The 23,639-nt window shown below is 40.6% G+C and overlaps 1 protein-coding gene across 1 annotated transcript in view; it reads right to left on the bottom strand.

Annotated features, from left to right (window-relative positions):
* Positions 1-10,192: 10,192 nt before the first annotated feature.
* The window catches only part of CD28 (CD28 molecule), a 41,662-nt gene continuing 28,215 nt past the window's right edge, over positions 10,193-23,639 (bottom strand). Inside the window, exons 2-4 of the mRNA XM_073633357.1 lie at positions 22,136-22,465; positions 17,994-18,115; positions 10,193-12,078 (exon numbers count right to left, since the gene is read on the bottom strand). Coding sequence (XP_073489458.1) covers positions 11,956-12,078; positions 17,994-18,115; positions 22,136-22,465 — 575 coding nt within the window. The 3' untranslated portion in view covers positions 10,193-11,955. The remainder of the gene's footprint in view (positions 12,079-17,993; positions 18,116-22,135; positions 22,466-23,639) is intronic.

The following is a 23,639-nucleotide window of genomic DNA, read 5'->3' as shown; positions in this document are numbered from 1 at the left end:
CATCTTGTTTCTGTTTGTTCTGCTAACATGAACTCTGATGCAGTTGTTTATTATGCTTTGCTGGCATCAGAGAGTGGTGAATATTGATGTCAAGCATTGAAAAAGTGGACCAGTGACCAGCTGCTAGAGAGCATTCGTTTAGCTCACTCCCTGGTTGATCAGGGCTATATACTGTTTGGGGATGTTCATCCCTTGATTCAAATGTGTGCTGAGCTAGCCCTGTCCTGTGTTCTAAAGGGCAGTGATGATTTTTCTCCCCCTTTCGTTGCTGATCAAGTGGAGTCTCTGGTGTGGCTTTTCTGCATACTTTTTTGAGCGCTATTCAACTTGTCCTCAACAATTACTAATAGAATGTATTAACTCAGTACAGACCCTTATTAGACAAGCAGTATGTGAATCATTTTTTGTCCAGCCAGTGGTCCAAGCATAGTCCGATATATTGCAATCAGCCTCAGACAGCCCACAACAAACCATTTCTGCTACCAGACACCTGCCTGCCCAAATGTCTTTTCCACCATCAACCATAGCAACCTCAGTCTCAGCACAGTATACTCTGCTTCCCACCAAATAGCAATAACCTGCTTCTACTCCCTGCAGCTATCCTGCCTTTAATCCACCTGCCTCTTCTCTTCTGCCTACAACAACCCCACAAAAACTTCCCCTAGCCACTGTTCCCTCTTCCCTACCATATTCCAGCCCTCCTCTCCAGTTTGCTTCACCCTTTACCTACAGTCACCTACAGAACTTCAGTAGCTAAGCCAAAGAAGAAACTGAATTTTTGAATTTTATCAGTTTATCTCGACAAGCAACCAGTTGGGAAAAGGGTTAATCCCACGTATCCTCCCAATCCTCTTTATCAATGTCAGGAGCAACTGACTGCCATGCAGAGCGGAGACATTCCATGCCAACATGTACAGTAGGCTAGAGAGTCCTGTACAAGATAGGCAATGGCTTTGATAAGGTATTATCTCTAATGCCGCGTACACACGGTCTGACTTTTCGGCTACAAAAGTCAGACAGCCCGTCCGACAGACTTTCGACTTTTGGCGGACTTTTGGCGGACTTGCGGCAGACTTTCTAACGAACGGACTTGCCTACATACGATCACACAAAAGTCCGACGGATTCGTACGTGATGACGTACACTGGACTAAAATAAGGAAGTTGATAGCCAGTAGCCAATAGCTGCCCTAGCGTGGGTTTTTGTCCGTCGGACTAGCATACAGACGAGCGGATTTCTGTGTCCGGCGTAGTTACGACGTAAAGATTTGAAGCATGTTTCAAATCTAAAGTCCATCAGATTTGCGTCTGGAAAAGTTAGCTGAAAGTCCGGGGAAGCCCGCACACGATCGGATTGTCAGCCGGCTTTAGTCCGTCGGCGTCCGTCGGACTTTTGTAGACGAAAAGTCCGACCGTGTGTACACGGCATAAGTATACATTTAAGGTCTGGGGTCTCCACCACAATTGCATTTGCTACAAATTGAGAATGGTAGGCATGACGGAGCTGTAAATTTCTGAAAAAATAAGAGTTAGACAGACCGAAGCGGTGTTTCAGATTGTCAAATGTGGTCATCTCCATCTATACAAAGGAGTATAACTGTCTTAATGCCCTTGGATGCCCAAATTATTTGATCCGGAATAGACTGAACTTCAGGAGACCTTTGTTAAACCAAAGTGGTGTATAGCGTGACCACTGAGGAATGACCAAGGTGCCTGCTAGTACAGTGGAGCGCCAGACCTTGAGCACCACCTTCATAGCTAGAGTGAGAGGGAAAGGGGCTCGAGGGCCTCGATATGGTAGAAGACGTGGCGTTTCATAGGAACCTAAGTATGCCGCTTCTAAGACAACTGAGGAGTTGGTGTCATCTGAAATGACCCAGTTGTGAGCGTTTGTGAGAAGTGTTGTGAGGAAGTACTTCTGTGGGTCAAGGCAGGCATGGAAGATCCTCTTTAACTCTAAATCCTGCTATTTGCTTTCAGGATTTTGAATTATTTAAACAGTCCTGAATTCAGGGTATCACTGCTTTAATAGGTAGGCATAGTAAGCTAATGCAAATGAAAAATGCTGTAATAAGAAATCTGTAAATAGCAGGTTCTGCTACATTCCAGTTCTGGCTCCCATGACCTGTACCCAGAATGATTGATAACATGTGACCTCTAGGAAAAGTGCACTGTAGATACTGATGGCAACAGTGTCTTCATCCAGTTTTGCTGAAAACTCTGCTGATCTTCAAGCTTAGTGCAGTGCTTGTGACCTGGAGCAACAGTGTGATGAGACCAGCTTTATAGCCCAGAGGGTTTTTTTTTTTTTTTTTTTACACTACCACTGTTTACATACAAGAGGCATGTGTATTTGACATTGGTGTGCTTTGTGTATTTCTTCCAAATCTGTGCAGTTATCCAGTGTGAAACTTTACCTCTGTGCAAGAGCTTCCTGTAATAAGGACCAATCACTGCTGCTCTCTGTCCTTGTGCAGAGTGACTGATCTTGCCCCCACACCCTCTTGTAGTATTCTGCAAGCAGCCTGTAGTGGGTGGGCCTGTTGGGCCTGTTGGGCCCCTCCCACAGCTCAGCTTTCTGCACAGACCATGAACAGCACAGTGATGATGCCACTGCTACTTTTGCAAAGTAATAACTGAGTTTGTAGAGGCATATGATGAACACAAAGTGGATTTATATCCTATGTGGCAATTAAGGAATACATTTAAAAGCAATGTTTTGCGCTCAGAGTTCAGCTTTAAAGTAATTGTAATGTCTTGCTTAAAAAAATAAAAATAAAATAACAAACATGTTATACTTACCTCCCCTGTTGCAGTGGATTTGCACAGAGAAGTCCGAATCTTCCTCTTCTCGGGTCCCTCTTCTCTGCTCCTGGCCCCTCCCTCATGACAAGTGCCCCCATAGACCAGCAGTTTGCTATGGGGGCACCTGAGCCGAGTCAGAGCTCCGTGTGTCCATTCCGACATGGAGCACCAACCCGGCCCCACCCCCTCTCTCCCCCGATTGGCTAACTGACTTTGATTGACAGCCGAGGGAGACTCCTTAGACTTTCACTTCAAGGTAATGACCTTACGGGCATTAAAAAGCAACAGAAGGGATCCTCCTCTTCTCGGGTCCCTCTTTGCTGCTCCTGGCCCCTCCCTCATGATGAGTGCCCCCATAGACCAGCAGCTTGTTATGGGGGCACCCGAAACGAGTCAAAGCTCCGTGTGTCCATTCAGACATGGAGCCCTGACCTGGCCCCACTCCCTTTCTCCCCTGATTGGCTAACTGGCTAATGGAGCAGCGGCTGTGCCCCAGCCAATCAGGAGGAGAGTCCCGGATAGCTGAGTTAATCGTGGACATCGCTGGATAGAGATGGGACTCAGGGCAAGTATTAGGGGGTGCTGGGGTGGCTGCTACACACAAAAGTTTTTTTATCTTAATATAAATATCTTAATTAAAACCTTTTGCCTTTACAACTCTTTTAAGGATTTAGATTGTTTGAAAGCATACTTATTAGTAACTAAAAAGTATAACTAAAGACAACATTTTTTTCGTAGATTTGGATAGAGTATTAAGGGGTTAGAACCACAGTCAGGTTTTAATTGCGGTTTGTCCCTGCTAGGGAGATTGACCATCTCTAATTGTCCTGGTCACTAAGGTCACGGGAATAAAAGTGAAGGTAAGTTCAATTTTTTTTTATTTACCACGGAAACAGGAATAGAGGGCAAATCTTTCAAACAGGACACTTGTTCCCATGACAACTGTCTGGGAGGGGATTTCCCTCAGATTAAAAAGATCTCCTTTCACTACCTGTTGAGCCTGTGATTTATCTCCCTAATGAGACACAGACCTTCTCCTACTCTATTCAAAATGGAAAAAAAAGGCTTTAGATATACTTCTATTTCTAACATCTCCCAATATATATCAATAGTATATGTTTTAAAAAGAAAAATGCTTTTTCTTTATCATTAAAGCAATATTAAGCCCAAAAGCAAACATTTATTATGTTGCAGCTTATCAGCTCTCCAACAGAATGCATACATGTATCAGTTGTATCAGCTTGGATGAGACAAAGTACCTAACATTGGGAGGGGTAATTAAAATAATCAGATCTTATTTATTAATGCAAAACCTTTACCCAAATGAAAAAAAAAAACAGTTTGCTGTAACTGATAATAAAGTATGAGCTGAAGTTTGGCTTGAGTTTGTTAGTGTATTTAAATATGCTAATACATTTAACACTATCCCCCCCCCCCCCCCACTGGCAATGCCGCATTCTGCTGTGCCCCCTGTCTATGCTTATTCATTCAGAGATGTGGCTCACTAATACAGGAGGCGTGTTATTGGCCAGATCACCAGATATTACAGAGGGAAAAAGCCTAAGAAAATTAATTTTATAAAGTCATAGGAAGCACCAGGGGAGCGGAGTTGTGTATACATACAGGCAAGAGTAAGCTACTATGGGGACTCTGGACTCCATTGGATGCCACCTTTGGAGAAAGTAACATCCCTCCAAAACAGTACTGTGATCTTTCAGAATAAACACCTGCAAATGTTATACTTAAACATTACTTAGAATGCATCAACTGAACAGAATGAACAGTGGGAGCAATAAAGCGCCCGCATCATGGGATTGTGGTTGCCAAAGAAAAATATTTTATAAAGTTTTAATTTTCAAAAAAAAAAAAAGAGGTCACGAGGCAAGGAGCGGGAAAAACGTTTTCTCCTCAGACTAAGAGGCTATATAAGCCTCTGTGTGACAGACCCGCTCACACTTGCCCTGAGGTGGCTTAAGTTTGAGCTCCCCTGCGCTAACCTGGCTGGCTTGGGCTGTCTCTGGGCATGAAGTCGCTAGTAAGAAGAGTTATTGAAAGGGCTGCAGCAGAAGGAGGTGATGAATGGCTCCAGCGGTGTTTAGCTCTCTCAGAAACGGACACTCCTGTGGGTAATGTAGCAGAACAGCGAGCTATGGAGCCGCTCTGTGAATCTCGGCCAGCTGTCTCTGACTCAGCACAGCGCTCACAGGCTCACAGCATTCAGCGGAGCTCTCCCTCAGAAGTTCTTTTTTAGAAACAGCAGCGGTGAGTGAGGATAGAATTACAGCCATACCTGAGCAAGCGGAGTCAGTGCAAGGGGTTAGAAGAAGCAACAGGCGGGGGAAAAGAAGTAGGAGAGTTTTATCCCCTTCTCCAAGCCATAATAGCCGAGGCAGGGACAGAACACACATATCATCAACACAATGCAGGGAAACTCAGCGCAGGAATGAAGCAGCTTTGCCTAGTTTAACAGATATTTTGACGGACTCTCCACCTGCAAGCCTGGCTTCACCTACAATACAGCAGTCGCCACAGTATGCTGGTAGTCAGTCCAGGCAGATACCTCAGTCAAATGTGGCATCACTTGCATCCAGGCCAGCCAGGCTGGATGCTGTGAGAGCCCCTCTGTCTCTTTCCTACCTTACAGGTGATTTTAGTCAAGCAGGTATACAGATTCCAGTCAGATGCAGTCATTCTGAAAACAGTCCAGTCGGTCCTGATAGTCAAGTAACAGCACCAGGTATACAAATTCCTGTCAGATGCAGTCAGTCTGAACACAGTCATGCTGGTCCTGATATTAGTCCAGTAACAGCACCAGGTATACAAATTCCTGTCAGATGCAGTCAGTCTGAACACAGTCATGCTGGTAAGTTTGCTCAAAATGAATTAATTAATCAATTATTAGTGTCATTAAATAAATTTAATGAGAATATAGCTATTAATAATTCCACGTCTGTCTCTACAAACGTATCTCCTTCTCCAGCTAATGTTTGGTCTAGTAACTCTGTAGCTAATATTAATCATATTCCTATAAATACAAGCATTCCTGTATGCATTCCTAACTCTGTTTCTGAGATATGTTTTAAAGAGGTACTCCCCTGTGAAATGTCTCCGTTAGGTTTTCATTTGCCTTTATCAGTAAAAGAAAAATATGGAAAGGGGAATTCTTGGATTTATTATCGTTATTACCTATTGCTAAATATTTCATTATAAAAATGGATAGAAGATCTGAGGATAGTGCTGAAGATAGACGCCGACCTGTTGCTAGATCCTTTTTTAATTGGTTGAAGGCGTTTTGTATATTCTCTGCGATAAAGGGTGAGAAGCATCCAGAGAAATGTCCTGGACTTTTTCAGCATTTGGAGCATATTTTGGAGGCATATAAAAGTTTTGGCGGCATGGGATGGTTTAACTACGACGAATCTTTTCGTCAAAAAATTGCAATATACCCTAATTTAAAATGGGGTAACAAAGATGTTGGGCTGTGGTTAAATTTAATTATTCCTCAGAAACCGGTATATGCAAGACCTCAGCCTCAGTCAAATCTGACCTCAAATGCGTCAGATGCGTTTATAAGAAAGGAACATGTTACGCATTTAATGAAAATCAATGCAAATGGTTGAATTCATGTCGTTACCGTCATGAATGTTCTTTTTGTTTTGGTAACCACCCAGTCTCCAGATGCTTTAAAAGAACATCTAGCAATCAAGTCCTCAGGAATCATACAAAAAGCCTGCATGCCTGTGAGGCTAATCGAAATGCATCCATGGTTAATGTTGTACCCCGACAAGGAGAAAGCACAATTACTAATTGAAGGTTTTTTCTACAGGTTTTAAACTCCCTATTTTCACAGGTCCAGGTTGTCAAGTTTCAAAACATTTGAAATCAGTCTCCCTCAATAGTGAAATAGTTAGGGAAAAATTAATAAAAGAAATTTCAGCCAATAGGATTGCTGGCCCTTTTCTCTCTCCACCGTTTAATAATTTAGAGTTTCCCCGTTGGGTTTAGTACCTAAAAAAGAGCCTAACTCTTATCGGCTCATTCATCATCTCTCTTTTCCTACAGGTCAATCCCTAAATGATGAAATTGACCCATTATCTACTACAGTCAAATATGCCACATTTGATGATGCTATTCATATTATTAGAAAATTCAGTCGGGGTGCTTTATTAGCAAAGCAGATATCCAATCAGCCTTTAGATTATTGCCCATTGCTTCCCAGAATCTTACAATTCCCTTGGTTTCTGTTTTGAAGGCTATTTCTTTTATGATAAATGCCTTCCAATGGGCTGTTCATTGTCCTGTTTTTATTTCGAAAATTTTTTGCTTCTTTTCTTCAGTGGATACTACAATTTGAATCGGGTCATACGTGGATAATTCATTATCTAGATGACTTCATGTTCATTGGTCCGCCAGATTCTTTAGTTTGCGATTTAATCCTCAGGTTATTTTTCCTTTTATCTAAATATTTCGGTATCCCCCTAGCAATGGGAAAAACTACTTTTCCATCTCCAATTATTGAATTCTTAGGCATTAAAATTAATACGCAATTATTCCAGTTTGAGCTTCCTGCTCTAAAAATGTACAGGTTACAATCCTTTATTTCCTTCTTCCTGCGCAGAAAAAAGATTTTATTAAAAGAGCTTCAATCATTTCTGGGTCTTCTGGCTTTTGCTACACGCATTATGCCTATGGGTAGAATATTTTCTAGAAGATTATCCTTGGCTATGTCAGATCTAAAATCCCCATTTTCCCACATTAGGTTGACCTGTGCTCTAAAAGATGATCTACTGGTATGGTCCCAATTTTTGCAGGATTTTAATGGCAGATCTTTTTTCCAGGAAGACTTTGTTTTCGCAGCAGATTTAGAGTTATTCACAGACGCTGCTGGTTCTCAAGGTTTTGCTGCTATTTTTCGTTTTCGTTGGTGTTCTGGCGTATGGCCCCCAATTTGGATTGTTAACAAGTTTACGAAAAACATAGTTTTGCTGGAACTCTTTCCGGTTCTAGTGGCTTTGGAAATTTGAGGCGATCAGCTCGCTAACAAAAAAATCATTATCAATAAAGATAATAGAGGTGTATTATTCGCTTTAAACTGTCTTTCTTCAAAATCGTTACTGGTCATAAAACTTTTGCGTTATTTAGTTCTCTTATGTTTAAAATTAAACATTTGGATTAAGGCAAAACATATACCTGGCAATCTTAATGTCATCGCTGATGCCTTGTCTCGATTCCAGATGGCTCGCTTCAGACAGCTATAAAAAAAAAAAATGCCTCACGCAGATCTGGTTGGGTACCGCTGCCCGAGTCATCTTTGGGATCTAATTTAAGCCCAGTAATCCAGGTTATTAAGAATTCGATTGCTCAAAAAACATGGACCAATTATTTGGTTGCATGGGAAAGGTGGTTGAATTTCAATAAGGAATTGGGTTCTCCTGCTTTACCACCTTCTGAGAGTTCGATCTTAGCATTTCTTTGTTCTTTAATTCAATTGGATTTTTCCTTTAATCACATTAATAAAATATTAGCAGGAGTTTCTTTTTTCCTGAAGCTGAATAATTTCCCAGCCTGTAACAGTTTCTTTTCTGTTAAACAAGCTTTAAAAGGTTTACGGAAGGTTAAGTTGGCTCCAGATAAGCGAAGGCCAATTACTTTGGACACTTTGTCAAAGCTGTATTTGGCTACTCCTTTTGTTTGCATCTCGGAATACGAAGCTATTTTATTTCATGCTGCATTTGTTTTGATGTTTTTTGCGGCCTTTCGTATATCCGAGAATAACAAACACAGTTTAGAAGGTTTGTTTTTATCAGAAGTATCCTTTTCAGAAGATAAGGTCTTTGTTTTTGTCAGAAAATCAAAAATGGATAGATCAGGCAAAGGCCAGTGGCTCAATCTATTTGCTTATGGTGACTCCATCCTCTGTCCTTTATTAATTCTCAAAAAATACCTTTCAGCCAGACCAGCTTCAGGTCAGTATTTTTTGTTCACATAGATTCATCTCCTATGACAAAATTCTAGTTTTCAGCAGTCTTAAAACGTTGTTTTACTCATTTGGGCCTTTCCCTTTTCAAATTTTCTACTCATTCTTTCAGAATTGGAGCCGCTACTGAAGCTGCTAGATTGGGTTTGAGTGATGAAGTTATTATGAGATTAGGTAGATGGGAGTCTAGTAGATTTAACATTTACATCCATCCTAACTTGTCTCTTTGATTATAGGTGATAAATTTTGTATTTGGATATTTGGCCATTCATACATTTACTGGGCTCATAAGAGAGCTGCTCAGCGTTGCTATGGTTCCAACTTATCCTTGCCTGCTGATAAGTTTGTTATACTTTGGAAAGGTATTCGTGGTCTACAATGGTCTAATCTTTTCCTTCACATTTCTGAATTATTTCTTTCTTGGCCTTATCCATCTATCATAATTTTACACGTTGGAGGTAACGATGTTGGTAGATTAAAAACTTTGGATTTAATGTTTTTAATGAGCAAGATTTGCATCGTTTAAGATTAATGTTTCCAAATACATGTGTTGTTTTCTCTGAAATGGTGTCTCGACTGCATTGGTTATATTCTAAAGACAGCAGACCACTGGAAAAGATAAAGCGGAGAATTAATCATTCAATTAAAAAATTTTTAACATCAATCGGGGGATCTCCTTCCGTCACGTAGATTTGGAAGGTGGTTTTCCTGGTCTTTACAGACAAGATGGTGTACATCTTTCAGATGTTGGTCTTGACATTTTCAATTTAGGTCTTCAAAATTGCATTGAACAGGCCGTGGTGCTGGGGTAGCCTGGTTTTGTTTTCAAAACCGGGCTGGTGGGGACTTGTTTTTTATGAATTTAATTTTTCAGCTCGAGTCCTATGACTGAGCAAGTTAGAATTGGTTTTAATTTGAAAGAATATTTATTATATTTCATGGTTTATTGAATAAAGTTATTTGTTTAATTCTAATACCAATAAAGGTGCCGCGGCCAATTTTATTCCAACCTGTTGTGGTGTGATTATTTATTGTTATATAGTGCAACCTACAATTCCATGTTATGGCCCATTTTTATACCTCTGAGATAGACATTAAAATATATGTTTTATCATTTGTAAGATGCTTCCAGGATTTTCTGTACAGACAACTTAGATAGTAAACCTTATTTCTATGTTTCTATATTCTTAATTCTGATTTAAAATCCAGATTTAAACTTCACCTTTTTTCTTTTTTTGCGACATTTTACATATATGAATACAGCATTTACTTTGACACTGTATTTCCGCCAGTATTTTGTATATTTCTTTTGCCACTGATAGAATAATCTATTAGCAACTCCATATGTCTATACAGTATCTTAAAAATACCCAAATAATCTCTGGGCAGCAGGAAAAAGGCAAACACATACTGAACATCAAACATTGGTAAATGTATTACTTCAGGGTGAGAATAGGAAAAAATGTAGATGTGATTTTGGAAAACAGCTAGATAAGAAATGTTAACAAATGGATGTTTTGAGAAATTAACTATAACATTTTCAAATAACAGTATCATTTTTTTTCCTGTTAAAACAAGATGAATAAGTGAATAAAAAACAGACAGCAGAAAAACAAATGACAGAGATTTTAATCCCATATCCCCATTGTGGAGATTTCCTCCATCAATTCCTATCTTTGTTGCACCCTGTCACCAGTACAGAAAGTGAATGGAAACCTCCCTAGTAGAGACAGAGACAGCAATAAAAACCTGAAGAGGATCAAACTTTTTTCAAGAAACTATTCTAAACTAAAAAAAGGTTCTAGTTGGATTTGGACATCATTTGTGTCAAAGCGACAATTTCACAGTTTAAATACATACACTGTTAACTCTTTTCCTTGGCATTCTGCTCAGATCACCAGGTCCTTGACCTCCATGGAGACTACCCTCCAATTAGGCTTTAAAGCCAGGTCCAGGACTTTCCCTAACATGTAACTGGTCAACAAAGAAGCAGAAGGAATTTCTTTACTATGATCTTCCTTCTTATAAGTATATTCACTAGGCTCACAGAAGTGTGCAAAAGAGTCTAATTGCCTTAGAGTGTTGACTCATGCTTTACCAGTCTGAGGGCTGCTGTGCAAGGGATTGAAGGAGACTGAAATAAGTGTAGTCAAGAAAACCACTAGCTGAAGAACCATCAGAACTCTTTCAGAAGTGTTGGATTTCTGGTCCCCCGCTGCCCACTGTATTCCCTCCCACTGGGTCCTAGGTCACTACAGAACAGAGTTGACTCTGGTGGGTCAAACTGCTGAAAATCAATACACCAAGAATCTGAACCTTCTAGAAGTGTTGGATTCTGACAATTCTGAAGCTGACAGTTTCATTTGACTACAGAAGATGTGCAGGCAGCAGGAGAGGTAAGTACTAAGGTGTTGATTTACTAAAGACAAATAGACTGTGCACTTTGCAAAGTGAAGCTGCCCTCTGTAAGTGCAGTTGCTCCAGAGCTTAGTAAATGAGGTAAGGCTTCACTTTGCAAAGTATCCAATCATGTTCAAGGAAACTGTAAAAAAAACCAGCATTTTTGCTTGCACATGATTGGATGATGGAAGTCAGCAGAGCTTCTGCTCATTTACTAAGCTCTGGAGCAACTGCACTTGCAGAGTGCAACTACACTTTGCAACGTACACAGTCTATTTTCCTTTAGTAAATCAACTCCTAAATATCTTCTTTGCAGGGAACAGTCAATTTTATACATTTATTTTAGTGACAGCATCACATTAATAATTAATATTAGTATGGCCTTTTACACACATAATGCATGTTTGCTAATTCTTTTATTAATTGAATTAAAATACTATTCACTTCATTTTGTACAATATTTAATGCAGTATTTCACTGGTGTAATGTGAAAAATGCATTCCTTCTGCTACTGTACAAAGTTTACAAAAAACAATTTTACTTACTGTACCATTATTACTGCTTAGCTTTGAAAAAAAATATAAGAAATATAAAAGAAATAAGAAATATGTCAGATATTTTCAATGATTAATGCAAATATGATGAATTTGATGATCAGAATGTAAGTAAAACCACAGAATCGACTGAATACCCAGGTTCAAAAGAGGTATCTTGTTGAGGTAACAGTCCATGTAAATGCCCTCAGATGGAACAGCTGGTTAGCTTAGGTAGCAGTCAGCGAGAATGACAGATAGCAGGAGTGGTAGCATATGCTACACAAGACAAATGAGGTCGCGGCCGTCGTGGTACAACATTAATATATTCACTCTGTTGAATTCTGGTTCTTCTTCCTTTTCTCTGTAAAATAAGGTTTTGATTTAGAATTTTTCTTTAGAGTTGGCATTAACAGGTATAGAAACAATAATAATGAAGAGATGAGGAGAAGGGAAAAGTGTTCTGTAGTTCTAACACACTTCTTGTCCAGTTTACTAGCATAACAAAAGCCATAGAAGCTCAAGCGGCTGCCATGGGGCCCCATTAGTAAGGATGTTGAGGCTAAATAAACTGTGAAATCTCCAGTCTAGTAGCGCTGACTTCAGATGCACAGAAGGAGTCTCCAGAATTGTCAATAGCCACAGATCCCTCTGACTTTTCTATGCAATAAGCACCAGTGTTTAGTTGTCCGAGCAGGAAAGATTTATTTCCCTTAGACCTTCTGCTACACCTCAGCCACACTAAAATTATTGCTGTATGACTAGTCTTTTGAGTCTATAAAAAAATTACAGTGTCTGGACCTTCAGCTTAAACCTGATAAGACAGCTGAGGTTTGTAGTTCTGTAAGACATTTTTATCAGGGTTTTGATGTAATTGTGTGCCAGAGCACTACTTATGTAATCATATAACATATCAGGATGATTATTATTATTGCTACTATAATATTAATAACTATTGCTACTAGACCACGTCTTTCTGAGGCAGTGGGGTTTATTTACTAAAATTGGAGAGTATAAACACTGGTGCAGCTGTGCATGGTAGCCAATCAGCTTCTAACTTCAGCTTGTTCAATTAAGCTTTGACCAAAAAAAAAAAAACCTAGAAGCCGTTTGGTTTCTAGGCAGAGCTGCACCAGATTTTGCACCCTCCAGTTTTAGTAAATCATCCCCACGTGTGTGGGAGGGCTTTGATTTTTTTACTAACCTTTTACCTAAAATAAAATAAAATACTTGTGAGTTAATGAGGAATGGGTAGTTATTTGGTTAAAATGAAGTTTATTGGTTAATACCATGCACTGATGCCCCCTCTTCCTTGACAACTTCTATCCACAAAACTGGTCTCCAGTAATGTACTGTACTACTGACTATATTGACAGCTTTCCTACTCCCTGTTCTTGATTTAGGCATACTTTATGTAAGAACTAATTACAGTATTTTGTTATTGTCACTGCCAGGTGCCCCAGAAAGGTCACTGGGGGCCCCATCAAAATGTTGTGGGAGCCTCATGACCTGTAGTTTAGAACCTGGTACTGTAAGTGACCCTTGACACATTGGGACAGGAAGTGTGTTATTGACAGGATCACAGGTGAAAGTGAAGGGAAAAAACCCGAAGAGAGAAAACGAATACAACCACCATAAGGACCGATAAGCCTGCAATAAATTAATTTTTTGGGGGCTTTATATACACTTTAAAGTAAAACTTCAAGCAACTAAATACACAGTTAAATACACACACTTTCTGATTTGCCAGTCAAACTCAAACTTTTAGTTGGTAAGTTAGGTGACACTGAATGTATCTGTGGTTAAATTTATTATGTTCATCTAATGTGTGGAAACTGAACCCACAACAGTAAAATCTGTATATGCAGTAAAGCATGCTTGTTGTACTCACTGTGGAACTTAAGGGGTTAATCATCTGCATTGTGTAAAAAGGCTGTTTTATCCTGTATGCATAGATCCTCTCCCTCCTGCACTGTCTATCTGGGGAAGGCCAGCTAACACAGGCAGGGTAGCCAACCTGTACATGCTCAGTTGTGTCTTTTATGCCGGAGAGAATATTTACTATTCTCAGAGATAGCCAGGTCACATGATATTGGCATCACACATGTGAGCGTGTATACAGGCTGAAGTGGAAATCTTCTCCACTCTCAGCACTGGAGAAACTGTGCAGTTAATCATTGAACGTAGTATACAGATCATCCAAAAAGGTATATAGTGGCAAAATTTTAATGTAAAAAGAAGAATTTTTAAGCTGTGGGCACTGTAGGGGCAGATAAACTATTTTCATATTATTGGGTTTAGTAACACTTTAATTGTGTTCCCTTGTGGCTACTCAAGTCATGAAATGAAAAGGTGGTGGGGTCATCTAAACTGTATTACAACCACATCTAGCTAAAGGTTGGGAGTAGAAAAATTAGAAGGCACATCTCAGTTACGAACAGCTTTAATTTACACATACATAAAGAAAACAACATTTTTGATGATTCCCAGGCACTCTCTTCTTCAGGGCTGTTTAAAGTTGATATTGTTATCTAGTCCAGGCTTGAACGTTCATTCATTACTTTCATTGTTCTGAAGAAACTGTTGTTTAGTTTACCATGTGATATCTCAAACCTAACTTCAGCTTATTTCCATATACTTTCAATTAAAGAATGAAGATATGCCTTCTGATATTTCTTGTGCTACTCCTGCCACATATGTGCTTTTGGTAAAGACAGTCTTATGATTTACACACACTATCCACACCGTACAGTGAGTCACGCACATAGTTCCCGATTAGGCAACACATCTTCCTGGTTCAGCCAAGCAGCTTCCTGTTCCACCTCTCTGTCTCCAGCTTGCTCATTGGACAGAAAATCAGCAATATCACCTCAGTTCAATGAGTGTGAAATTGACCCAGGAAGATGTGAAATGGAAACAGACATACATATGTGGTGCAAAAACTATGGTAGATCCTGCTGCATAAAAGTCTATGTAGTCCTTGTAGTTCCACAGCAATGCGCTGTGGCAAACAAGAGAGGGGTGAGTAAAGGAAGTCCAATATGTCAGGGCCAGCCTTATGCAGGGAAGCAGAAGCAATCTCCAGGATATGTAAGAAAATAAATGAATGCAGGCACCTTTGAGTATGGACTGTTATAAATTGTAAATCAAAATAGTAAAAATTCACTTTTAATTACTCAATGCCAGTCTTTTTTTTTTTTTTTATTTCCATTTCATTATTCAAGATTTTCTTAAATCCAACAAGTTTAAAAAAATGACAAAGATACATACAAATAACAATCAGACATGTCTCCAAGAAATCATTTCCCTCCTCTATTCAGACCACCCAGAGGGAAGTGGAAAGGAGAAAAAGGGGGAGAGAAAAAAAAAGGGGGGGTCTCCTCCTCTTTCCCTCTCCCCTCTTTTAATCCAAAAAGCAGTAAAACCTTTTAGCCGGGGGGAGACACACTGATGACCTAGAGGGAACACTGTCTGGTATGTCGTTTAGCACCCACCTATCATCCAATCAAAATACCTAGCCTATACGCTCATACCGCTCCTTCCATCCAACCAAACATACTTCAAACTCACAGGGGACTATTCTTTATTAAATCATTTCCCTCTCTATATTTTTACCGAGTATCTAGATTTCTATGTATCATTTTCTCTTGCATCCCACCAAGGTTTCCAAATCATATTTACAGAGTGCACTCTGCCTTATATATACTGTACTTTCTTTAAGGATAACAGTATTCATGATGTTAACCCATTCCTCGCTAGAGGGGGGTGTCACCGACTGCCATCTCCGAGCAATCAAATTCCTTGCTTGGAATAAGCATCTTGAGACCGCCATCTGCCTGCTTCCTAATTTCACCCCTCCTCCCATCAATCCCAGCAAGCATCGTTTTGCCTCCCCCTCGATGGAGGTACCAAAAACCCGGTCAGTATATTCTATCACTCCTGTCCAGTAACGGAACAATTTCGAGCATCTCCAAAACATATCGAGCATGTCTGCCTCTGAGTCTCCACATCTAGGGCAATTCAAAACAGATCGGCAGCTAAACCGGAAAAGTTTTAAAGGGGTAAAGTAAGTTCTATAAAGCAGAAACAAATGTGACATCCTTTGAGAGGGAAGAACGTTGGGGCCAATTCCAAGATTCTATTCCACTGGGATGCAGTGATATTTCCCACTTCTTTTTCCCATTTTTCCCTATATGAAGGGGGCTCACTCAGTTTTTTCTTGTTAATATGTAGATATAATTTTGAAATTAGGCCTTTCCCTGTTTCGCTGTTAACCAAATCTTTAAGTACTGGAATTGCACTCTACTCTATAGTCCATTCCCTAAATTGTTCCTTCAGTGCATGCCTAATTTGTAGGTAGCTAAAGAAAGATTTGTTTGAAAGGGCATATTGAGGCACATCTTAAATGTATGGTCTGGATGATGCATCTGTGGCACTGGTCCGCATGAAGAGTCTTCCTGGCCGGCAAGATGGTGGTGTGTAGGAGGAAAAGCAAAAGAAAGGGGTGGAACGCTCTCTGGATCACAGTGCTGGTAGGGATGACATCACAGGCGTGTTTGCAATGCGTTTCAAAGCGAGCGCACTCTGGTGGTGGGAAGAATGCGCGCACCTTTTTCAAGCAAGTAATAAAGAAATAGATGTGCAGTATTTATACTCTACTAGTGGTATAAAAGGTATAAAGATATACTGAGGTCCAGAAATGTTATTATTTAATAGTAATTAACTATATCTTTTTTAAATTGTTGTTTGTTGCCTTTTATTGCCATTTGAATCTAATTTATGGTATAATCACAATTATTGTTTGAAATGATCCATTCATCCTTATGTACACATGATTTTTTAGACCACATACGAAAATTGCATGATATTAATTACTACTTGAATTATTGCTTATATTGTTGTATTTAACGAATTAAAATTAATTTTTAATCAACCCAAAGTTTGAACATTTCTTACTGACATTCTAACTTTGTACCACTAGGTGGCCGTATTCCACCTCTAATAATGCTGCCCACAGCAATTCTACTTTCCCCACTAGATGGAAGCACTAGTAGAATATAAATACTGCACATCTATTTCTGTATTACTTGCTTGATAAAGGACCGCGCATTCCTCCCACCACCAGGATGCGCTGGCTTGGAAACGCGTTGCATACACGTCTGTGATGTCATCACTACCAGCTCTATGCTCCAGAGAGTGTTCCACCCCCTCTCTTGGCTTTCCTCTTACACACCACCATCTTGATAGCCAGGACAAGCCAGGACAAGCTGTCAGAGCGGCCAGGACGACTCTTCATACGGACCAGATCCACAGATGCATCACCGGACCATACATTTAAGATGTGCCTGTCATTGAGTAATTAAAAGTGAATTTTTACTATTTTGGGTTACAATTTGTAACAGTTCATACTCAGAGGCGCCTGCATTTTTTTCTTTTCTTGGATGTGAAATGGATCCAGGAAGCAGTAATGCTAAACAAGGGAGTAGTAATGTTCTTAATAACTAGCAGAGGTACCTGGCACAAATAATAAATCTATTAGCAACTGACTATTGTAGCCTACTATTTATCTTAATATCGTTTTTTCAAAGCCAAAGTAAGGAATTGTATTAGACTAAATCAAGACTGCAGGCCTGTCAGCCACCTTTTTTTTTTATACACAAGTGTCCAAGCTGACAAGCCCAGTCAACTTGACATGCAACCAAGAGTTTTTATTAATGATCTATCTCATATATTGCATTATCTAGCATGCTAGTTCTCAACCTTTTTAAAACCAGGAACAGGTAAAATCTTTTAAAACCTTCCATGCCCCAACAGAAATAAAATAAAGTTTATACCAACACAATTACAGAATGAACTGATGCTTGGGGGTACTATGGAGGGTTCTGCAGCAGGCTGGGGGGCTCTGTAGGAGGCAGGGTGGCACTGTTGGAGGTTAAAGGGTACTGTGGGGGATGAAGGCTCTCAGAGCCTGGGAACACTGTGGGCCACTGTGGAAGTTGGGAGGCACTGTATGAGGTTAAATGATCTGCAACTGGCTAGAGACCCAAGGGAAGCGAGCCACGGCCTAGCAGTGGGCCACTGTCTGGTGGTTGTGACTCATTAATCTAACATATGATAAGGGGCAATCTGTTTCACCCTTGGTCTAGCTCCTTGAATAAACAACATTGCTAAGGTCAGTGGGCAGTCATAGCATTCTAGCCAAAAATTATAATGCTGTCTTTGTGTTAAAATTGACAAAAAAAAGTAACCCTTGGATGAAAGAAAGTATGTTTGTCTTACCACAATATATAGAAAAGCCGTAGTGATTATAATACTGTATAATGCAAAACATCCAAGTGCAATAAATAGGCTCAAAGGGGGATCAAGATTTTTTTTAATCTCTGGTTTGTTGCGTGTAGGCTCTGAAAGAAAAAAAAAAAAAACAAAGTTTCAAAATGTCATATAATCTGATATTTATTTCAAACAAACTCAGACATCATTTTAAACATATTATTCACATTTTTATTCAGGAGTATAAAATAACACTTTTTTAATATCTTGGATCTATGCATAAATGATGCTGAATGAAAAATAAGGAGAAGGTAATATTAAAATATGACTCTAAACTAAAGCTGAAATTTAGATAAAGGCATTTCTGCTCAACCTACAACTATGCATAAGTACCCAAAAACAAAACGTGAGAAAAAAAATTTTATCATATGTTTTAATATATTTTATCAATTTAGCTTATGATCTGTTAGACTAAGGCTGGGTTCACACTGCTGTGTGGAGCGGATCACCGCAGGGGTCCAGTGCATCCCTGTTCTCCGTTTCAGCGGTGTATTAGGCCCGGATTTTTAGCTGGATTTGGACCTGAAACAGACCAGAAGATGCACAAGACCTCTGTGCAATTCGCTCTGCAGTCGCCCGCAGCTGTGTGAACCGACACCATTGAGAGCCGGTCACAGTCTCCCGACATGGAAACCCACATCCCATGCGCACTAGTGTGAACCCAGCATTACACTTGGGTCTATTAGCCTCATTCACATAGATGTAACAAAACAAATGTACAAACATTTTTTATTTATGGATTTGAACGCATCTGCATTGTTATCAATGGAGATATTTAAACAGGTGCGTAAATTTATACTGCGTTCAAATCTGTAACCAAAAATCTGCATCTGAGGACATGCGTTTAGACATATACCATTGAGAAAAATGATCTACTGATCTACTGATCATTTGCGTGGGAGCTTTTGTTCAATAATGGCCAATAAAAAATGTACAGCCGTGTTATAGCCACGTGAATGTAGCCTTATAAGCAAGGTCGTCTTTAGTGCAGGGCAAACGGGGCACTTGTCCTGGGCCCAATCTTTGTTGGGGGGCCCGCGCTATCTGTGAATTGGGGCCCGGATGACAGCTTTGCAGAGCGCACAGAGGACACGGGAGGATGTATTCCCACGCTATCCAGCCTAGAAGGGCGGGGCCGGGAGCTTCACTGACGCTCTGACCCCACCCACGTGCACCCTGTATACTGGGAACAGACCGTCTGTAGTGAGAGCCAGTGATTGGAGTGGGAGCGTCAGTGGAGCTCCTGGCACCGCCCCCTCTATACTGGCTGGTGAATACAGAGGTCCAGGGGCGGGGACGGGAGCTCCACTGATGCTCCCACTCTGATCACTGGCTCTCACTACAGACTCTCTCTTCTGAGTATACAGGCTGCATGTGGGCGGGGTCAGAGCGTCAGTGGAGCTCCCGGCCCCACCCCCCTCAACTGGCTAGTGCGGAAATACATCCTCCCGTGTCCCCTCTGTGCGCTCTGCAAAGCTGTCATCGGGGGCCACAATTCACAGGTAGTGCGGGCCCCCCAACAAAGCATCAGTGGAACTCCCGGCTGTTGTAGTGAGAGCAGAGAGTGAAAAGCCCGCCCACACACCTGAATGTATGTAGTGAGTTTGGTTGGCCAGGTATGTCCTTATACCCATAAAATGCCTGACTGTTTAAACCCTGAGCTGTGTTATTTAACTGTAAAGCTGTGTGTTGCTGAAAGTTCTCTGACCATCACCTGTATAATGTCTGCAGTCTCTGTCTCCTGTAGTATGTCCCTAGCCTTTAATTGTCTCCTGCAGTATGTCCGCAGTCTCTAGTAATCACCTGCAGTATGTCCGCAGTCTCTAGTAATTTCCTGGAGTATGTCCGCAGTCTCTAGTAATCTCCTGCAGTATGTCCGCAGTCTCTGATTGTCTCCTGCAGTATGTCCGTAGTCTCTGGTAATCTCCTGCAGTATGTCCGCAGTCTCTGATTGTCTCCTGCAGTATGTCCGCAGTCTCTGGTAATCTCCTGCAGTATATACGCAGTCTCTGGTAATCTCCTGCCGTATGTCCGCAGTCTTTGGTAATCTCCTGCAGTATGTCCGCAGCCTCTGATTGTCTCCTGCAGTATGTCCGCAGTCTCTGGTAATCTCCTGCAGTATATACGCAGTCTCTGGTAATCTCCTGCCGTATGTCCGCAGTCTTTGGTAATCTCCTGCAGTATGTCCGCAGTCTCTGGTAATCTCCTGCAGTATGGCCGCAGTCTGTGGTAATCTCCTGCAGTATGTCCGCAGTCTCTGATTGTCTCCTGCAGTATGTCCGCAGTCTCTGATTGTCTCCTGCAGTATGTCCGCAGTCTCCGATTGTCTCCTGCAGTATGTCCGCAGTCTCTGGTAATCTCCTGCAGTATGTCCGCAGTCTCTGATTGTCTCCTGCAGTATGTCCGCAGTCTCTGGTAATCTCCTGCAGTATATACGCAGTCTCTGGTAATCTCCTGCCGTATGTCCGCAGTCTTTGGTAATCTCCTGCAGTATGTCCGCAGTCTCTGATTGTCTCCTGCAGTATGTCTGCAGTCTCTGGTAATCTCCTGCAGTATGTCCGCAGTCTCTGGTAATCTCCTGCAGTATGGCCGCAGTCTGTGGTAATCTCCTGCAGTATGTTCGCAGTCTCTGATTGTCTCCTGCAGTATGTCCGCAGTCTCCGATTGTCTCCTGCAGTATGTCCGCAGTCTCTGGTAATCTCCTGCAGTATGTCCGCAGTCTCTGATTGTCTCCTGCAGTATGTCCACAGTCTCTTAACCTCTCCTGTAGTATGTCTGCACTCTCTGACACTCTCCTGTAGTATGTGTATTAATGTGCCCCTTTACTTGCGCAATTATTTGGCATTGCTCCACTGCTCAGTGAGAGGTAATGATGTGCATTAACCTCTAGCAACCAATCAGCGAACAGTAGTGATCTGCTTTAATCTCTAGCAACCAATCAGTAAGTGGTAATGATGTGCTGTAACCCCTAGCAACCAAATAGTGAGCGCTAATAACGTACATTAACTTCTAGCAACCAATCGGCAAGTAGAAATTATGTGTTGTAACCTCTAGAAACCAGCCAGTGAGCAGTAAGGATAGGCTGTAACCTCTGGAAAACAATTGCAATCGCTGTGTGATCTGCTACAGTAATCTGATTTTGAGTCTACCTGCTATTTTTTTTATGTCTCAGAATGGAGGGGGGGGGGCCCAAGAAAATGTTTGCCCAGGGCCCAAACAAAATTAAAGATGGCCCTGCTTATAAGTGATAAAATATTGTATTCAAAAATATAATTTGACAAATGTAAAGTGCCTTATAGCCTTACGACTTCAGACCCAGAAGCATATTTGTTTTAGGAACTTCTGAGATGATTTGTCTTGTGTATAAGTTGTTTGTAACCTAATTTAGTTGCTCAGCTTTAACTGCTTCTGAGGTTTAGAAACATCCTGCACCCAGCATATTCAGCCTTGTACTGTAGATAGTTACTTTAATAAATCAAAGGATCCTAAACAGCAGTATTACACATTAATGTACACCTGGATATGCTGCATGCTGTCTGTTTCTTCTGAAATATAAGTGATGAAAAAAAGGCAAATAACAGGCCATGCACCAGCACCCATGTGGAGGTAACTTGCTATCCCTTGAAGCAGAAGATCTGTTTGCATGTCCCAAGTTTATTTCTTGTTCTGAGGTGCATCAAGCTGATTCTGAGCTGCACTGAGTTGCTTCAAGTTGCTTTTGCATTACCATTAATTTGCATGAGTAAAAAACAGCTCGGAAATAAACAAAAACATGTACAATTGCCCTTAAAGTCCTAATAGACTGCTCTACCTCCAACAGCAAGTAAGAGTTTCAAAAGATCAGTAATATCTATAATTAGAAGCAAGACAAATGTTTACAGAAACTAATTACATGCTGCGTAGTCCGAATACCCATGTTTTCAAGTAGAACTGTAGGCATAGATCTCTTCATTTTGGATAGAGTAAGGGAGGGATGTAACCCCTGTCAGGTTTTTGCACCATTGGGGGTATTTTTAAATGTATAAAAAGGTAAGAATATTTTCCACTTTTATTGATGTTTTGTGATAACTAAAACATTGAACTTTTTTTACCTTTTATATGAATAATAGTGCCATTATCCCATTCACTCTTGTAAGGTGGGGGATACATCTTTTCTTTGTGGAAAAAGTAAATGTCTGTATTATTTACCCACAGGTAAAAAGTCACATTGCGTTCCACTCTTGTCACTCGGCAGTTATTCTCGTCAAATGTTATCTGGGTGGAATTGAAGAATCCTACACAAACAGTCTCTGCTTTGTTAACTCCTTTGTTCAAAGACACCTTGAATTCCTCGTTTGTGTCATTAACGTCACGGTAAAAGGTTAAACTGATGTTGCCTGGAAAGGCATAGAGAATGTATCCTTGTGTACTTGGTACAGTATCTACAAAATTAGAAAATGACAATTAGGAAAATGATTAGCTTTATCAAAGAAGACGATGCTTATCTTCTTATACAGCGCATTATATTTGTGCATAAGAAAAAGAGTATTATATTTAGTACAGAACTGCATATAGAGGGCACATCATACTTGTCCGGAGCCAAGTACTTCAGGCTACTCTATGCTGAGAAAACCATGCATCTCTAATTATTCTGGAAGTATTATATGCAAAAAGATGCACAGTAGACCTCAGGAAAAGGCTGAGAAAAATGGCTAATACAAGCTTTTACCCCCACCCAGAGGATCCCCAAATGCCCAATTAAAATTAGCAATTATTATATAAAACTGAGATCCGTGAATTGGATGCAAGTATAGTGTCAGAGTTTTCTAATTTGTATGGACAAGTCACTAAATGATTTAACCTGCAGTTGTTTTCTAAAAATGTTAGTGTATGTTAACTGAAATTTTTTTATGTGTGTTCCAATATGTGTATTTTATAAATTTAAGACCCTATCATTTTTATATTCATCTTTCATCTAAAATACCTGGTTGATCCTCCCAGTCACTTTTCTTCCATGTTCTAAATTAGCCTGGTTGCTTTGCATCCTATAGCTGACCATTCAGTACAGGACACTGTGTAGACTCACTGCATGACTGTATTGGGTAGAGTGTTCAGCCACCACACCTTGGACCACATCACAGCCTGCTTCTGGCACACATCCTCTTCCAATCACACCCTGCCTCTTGAACATGCCCCCTGCTCAAGTGTAGTCTGCATCTAGCCTCAGGCTGAACAGACTGTGGAATACATGAATGATCACATGACAGAACATTTTAACCTTGTTAAAAAGGTAAGATCATTTCTGTAACTAAGCAAAAGCAGTTTTGGTACATGTATAGTTATACCCAGGGCTTTTTTCTCAGAAAATAAGTGCAGGTTCTTCCCACTTCCGAGTCACCCCCTGTCTCCGCCCCTACCCACCTTTGAGAGCATTCCTTGGTTCCACCCCCTAAGCACCTTTTATAGAATACAAAAGTCTCATTTTTTGGTGCTAAGTAATTTGTATGGAATGTGTTAATTATAACAGGAAAAGCAGCAAAATAGATGCCTCCAGCATTTAGAGACCCCACCACCAACTATAGATCCCCCAGCAACAATAGAGTCCCCCACCAAAAC

The sequence above is a fragment of the Aquarana catesbeiana genome, linkage group LG06, assembly GCF_042186555.1.
Source record: "Aquarana catesbeiana isolate 2022-GZ linkage group LG06, ASM4218655v1, whole genome shotgun sequence".
Classification (NCBI taxonomy): domain Eukaryota; kingdom Metazoa; phylum Chordata; class Amphibia; order Anura; family Ranidae; genus Aquarana; species Aquarana catesbeiana.
The sequence above is the reverse complement of the archived record's forward strand: the minus strand, read 5'-3'. Positions and strand labels throughout refer to the sequence as shown.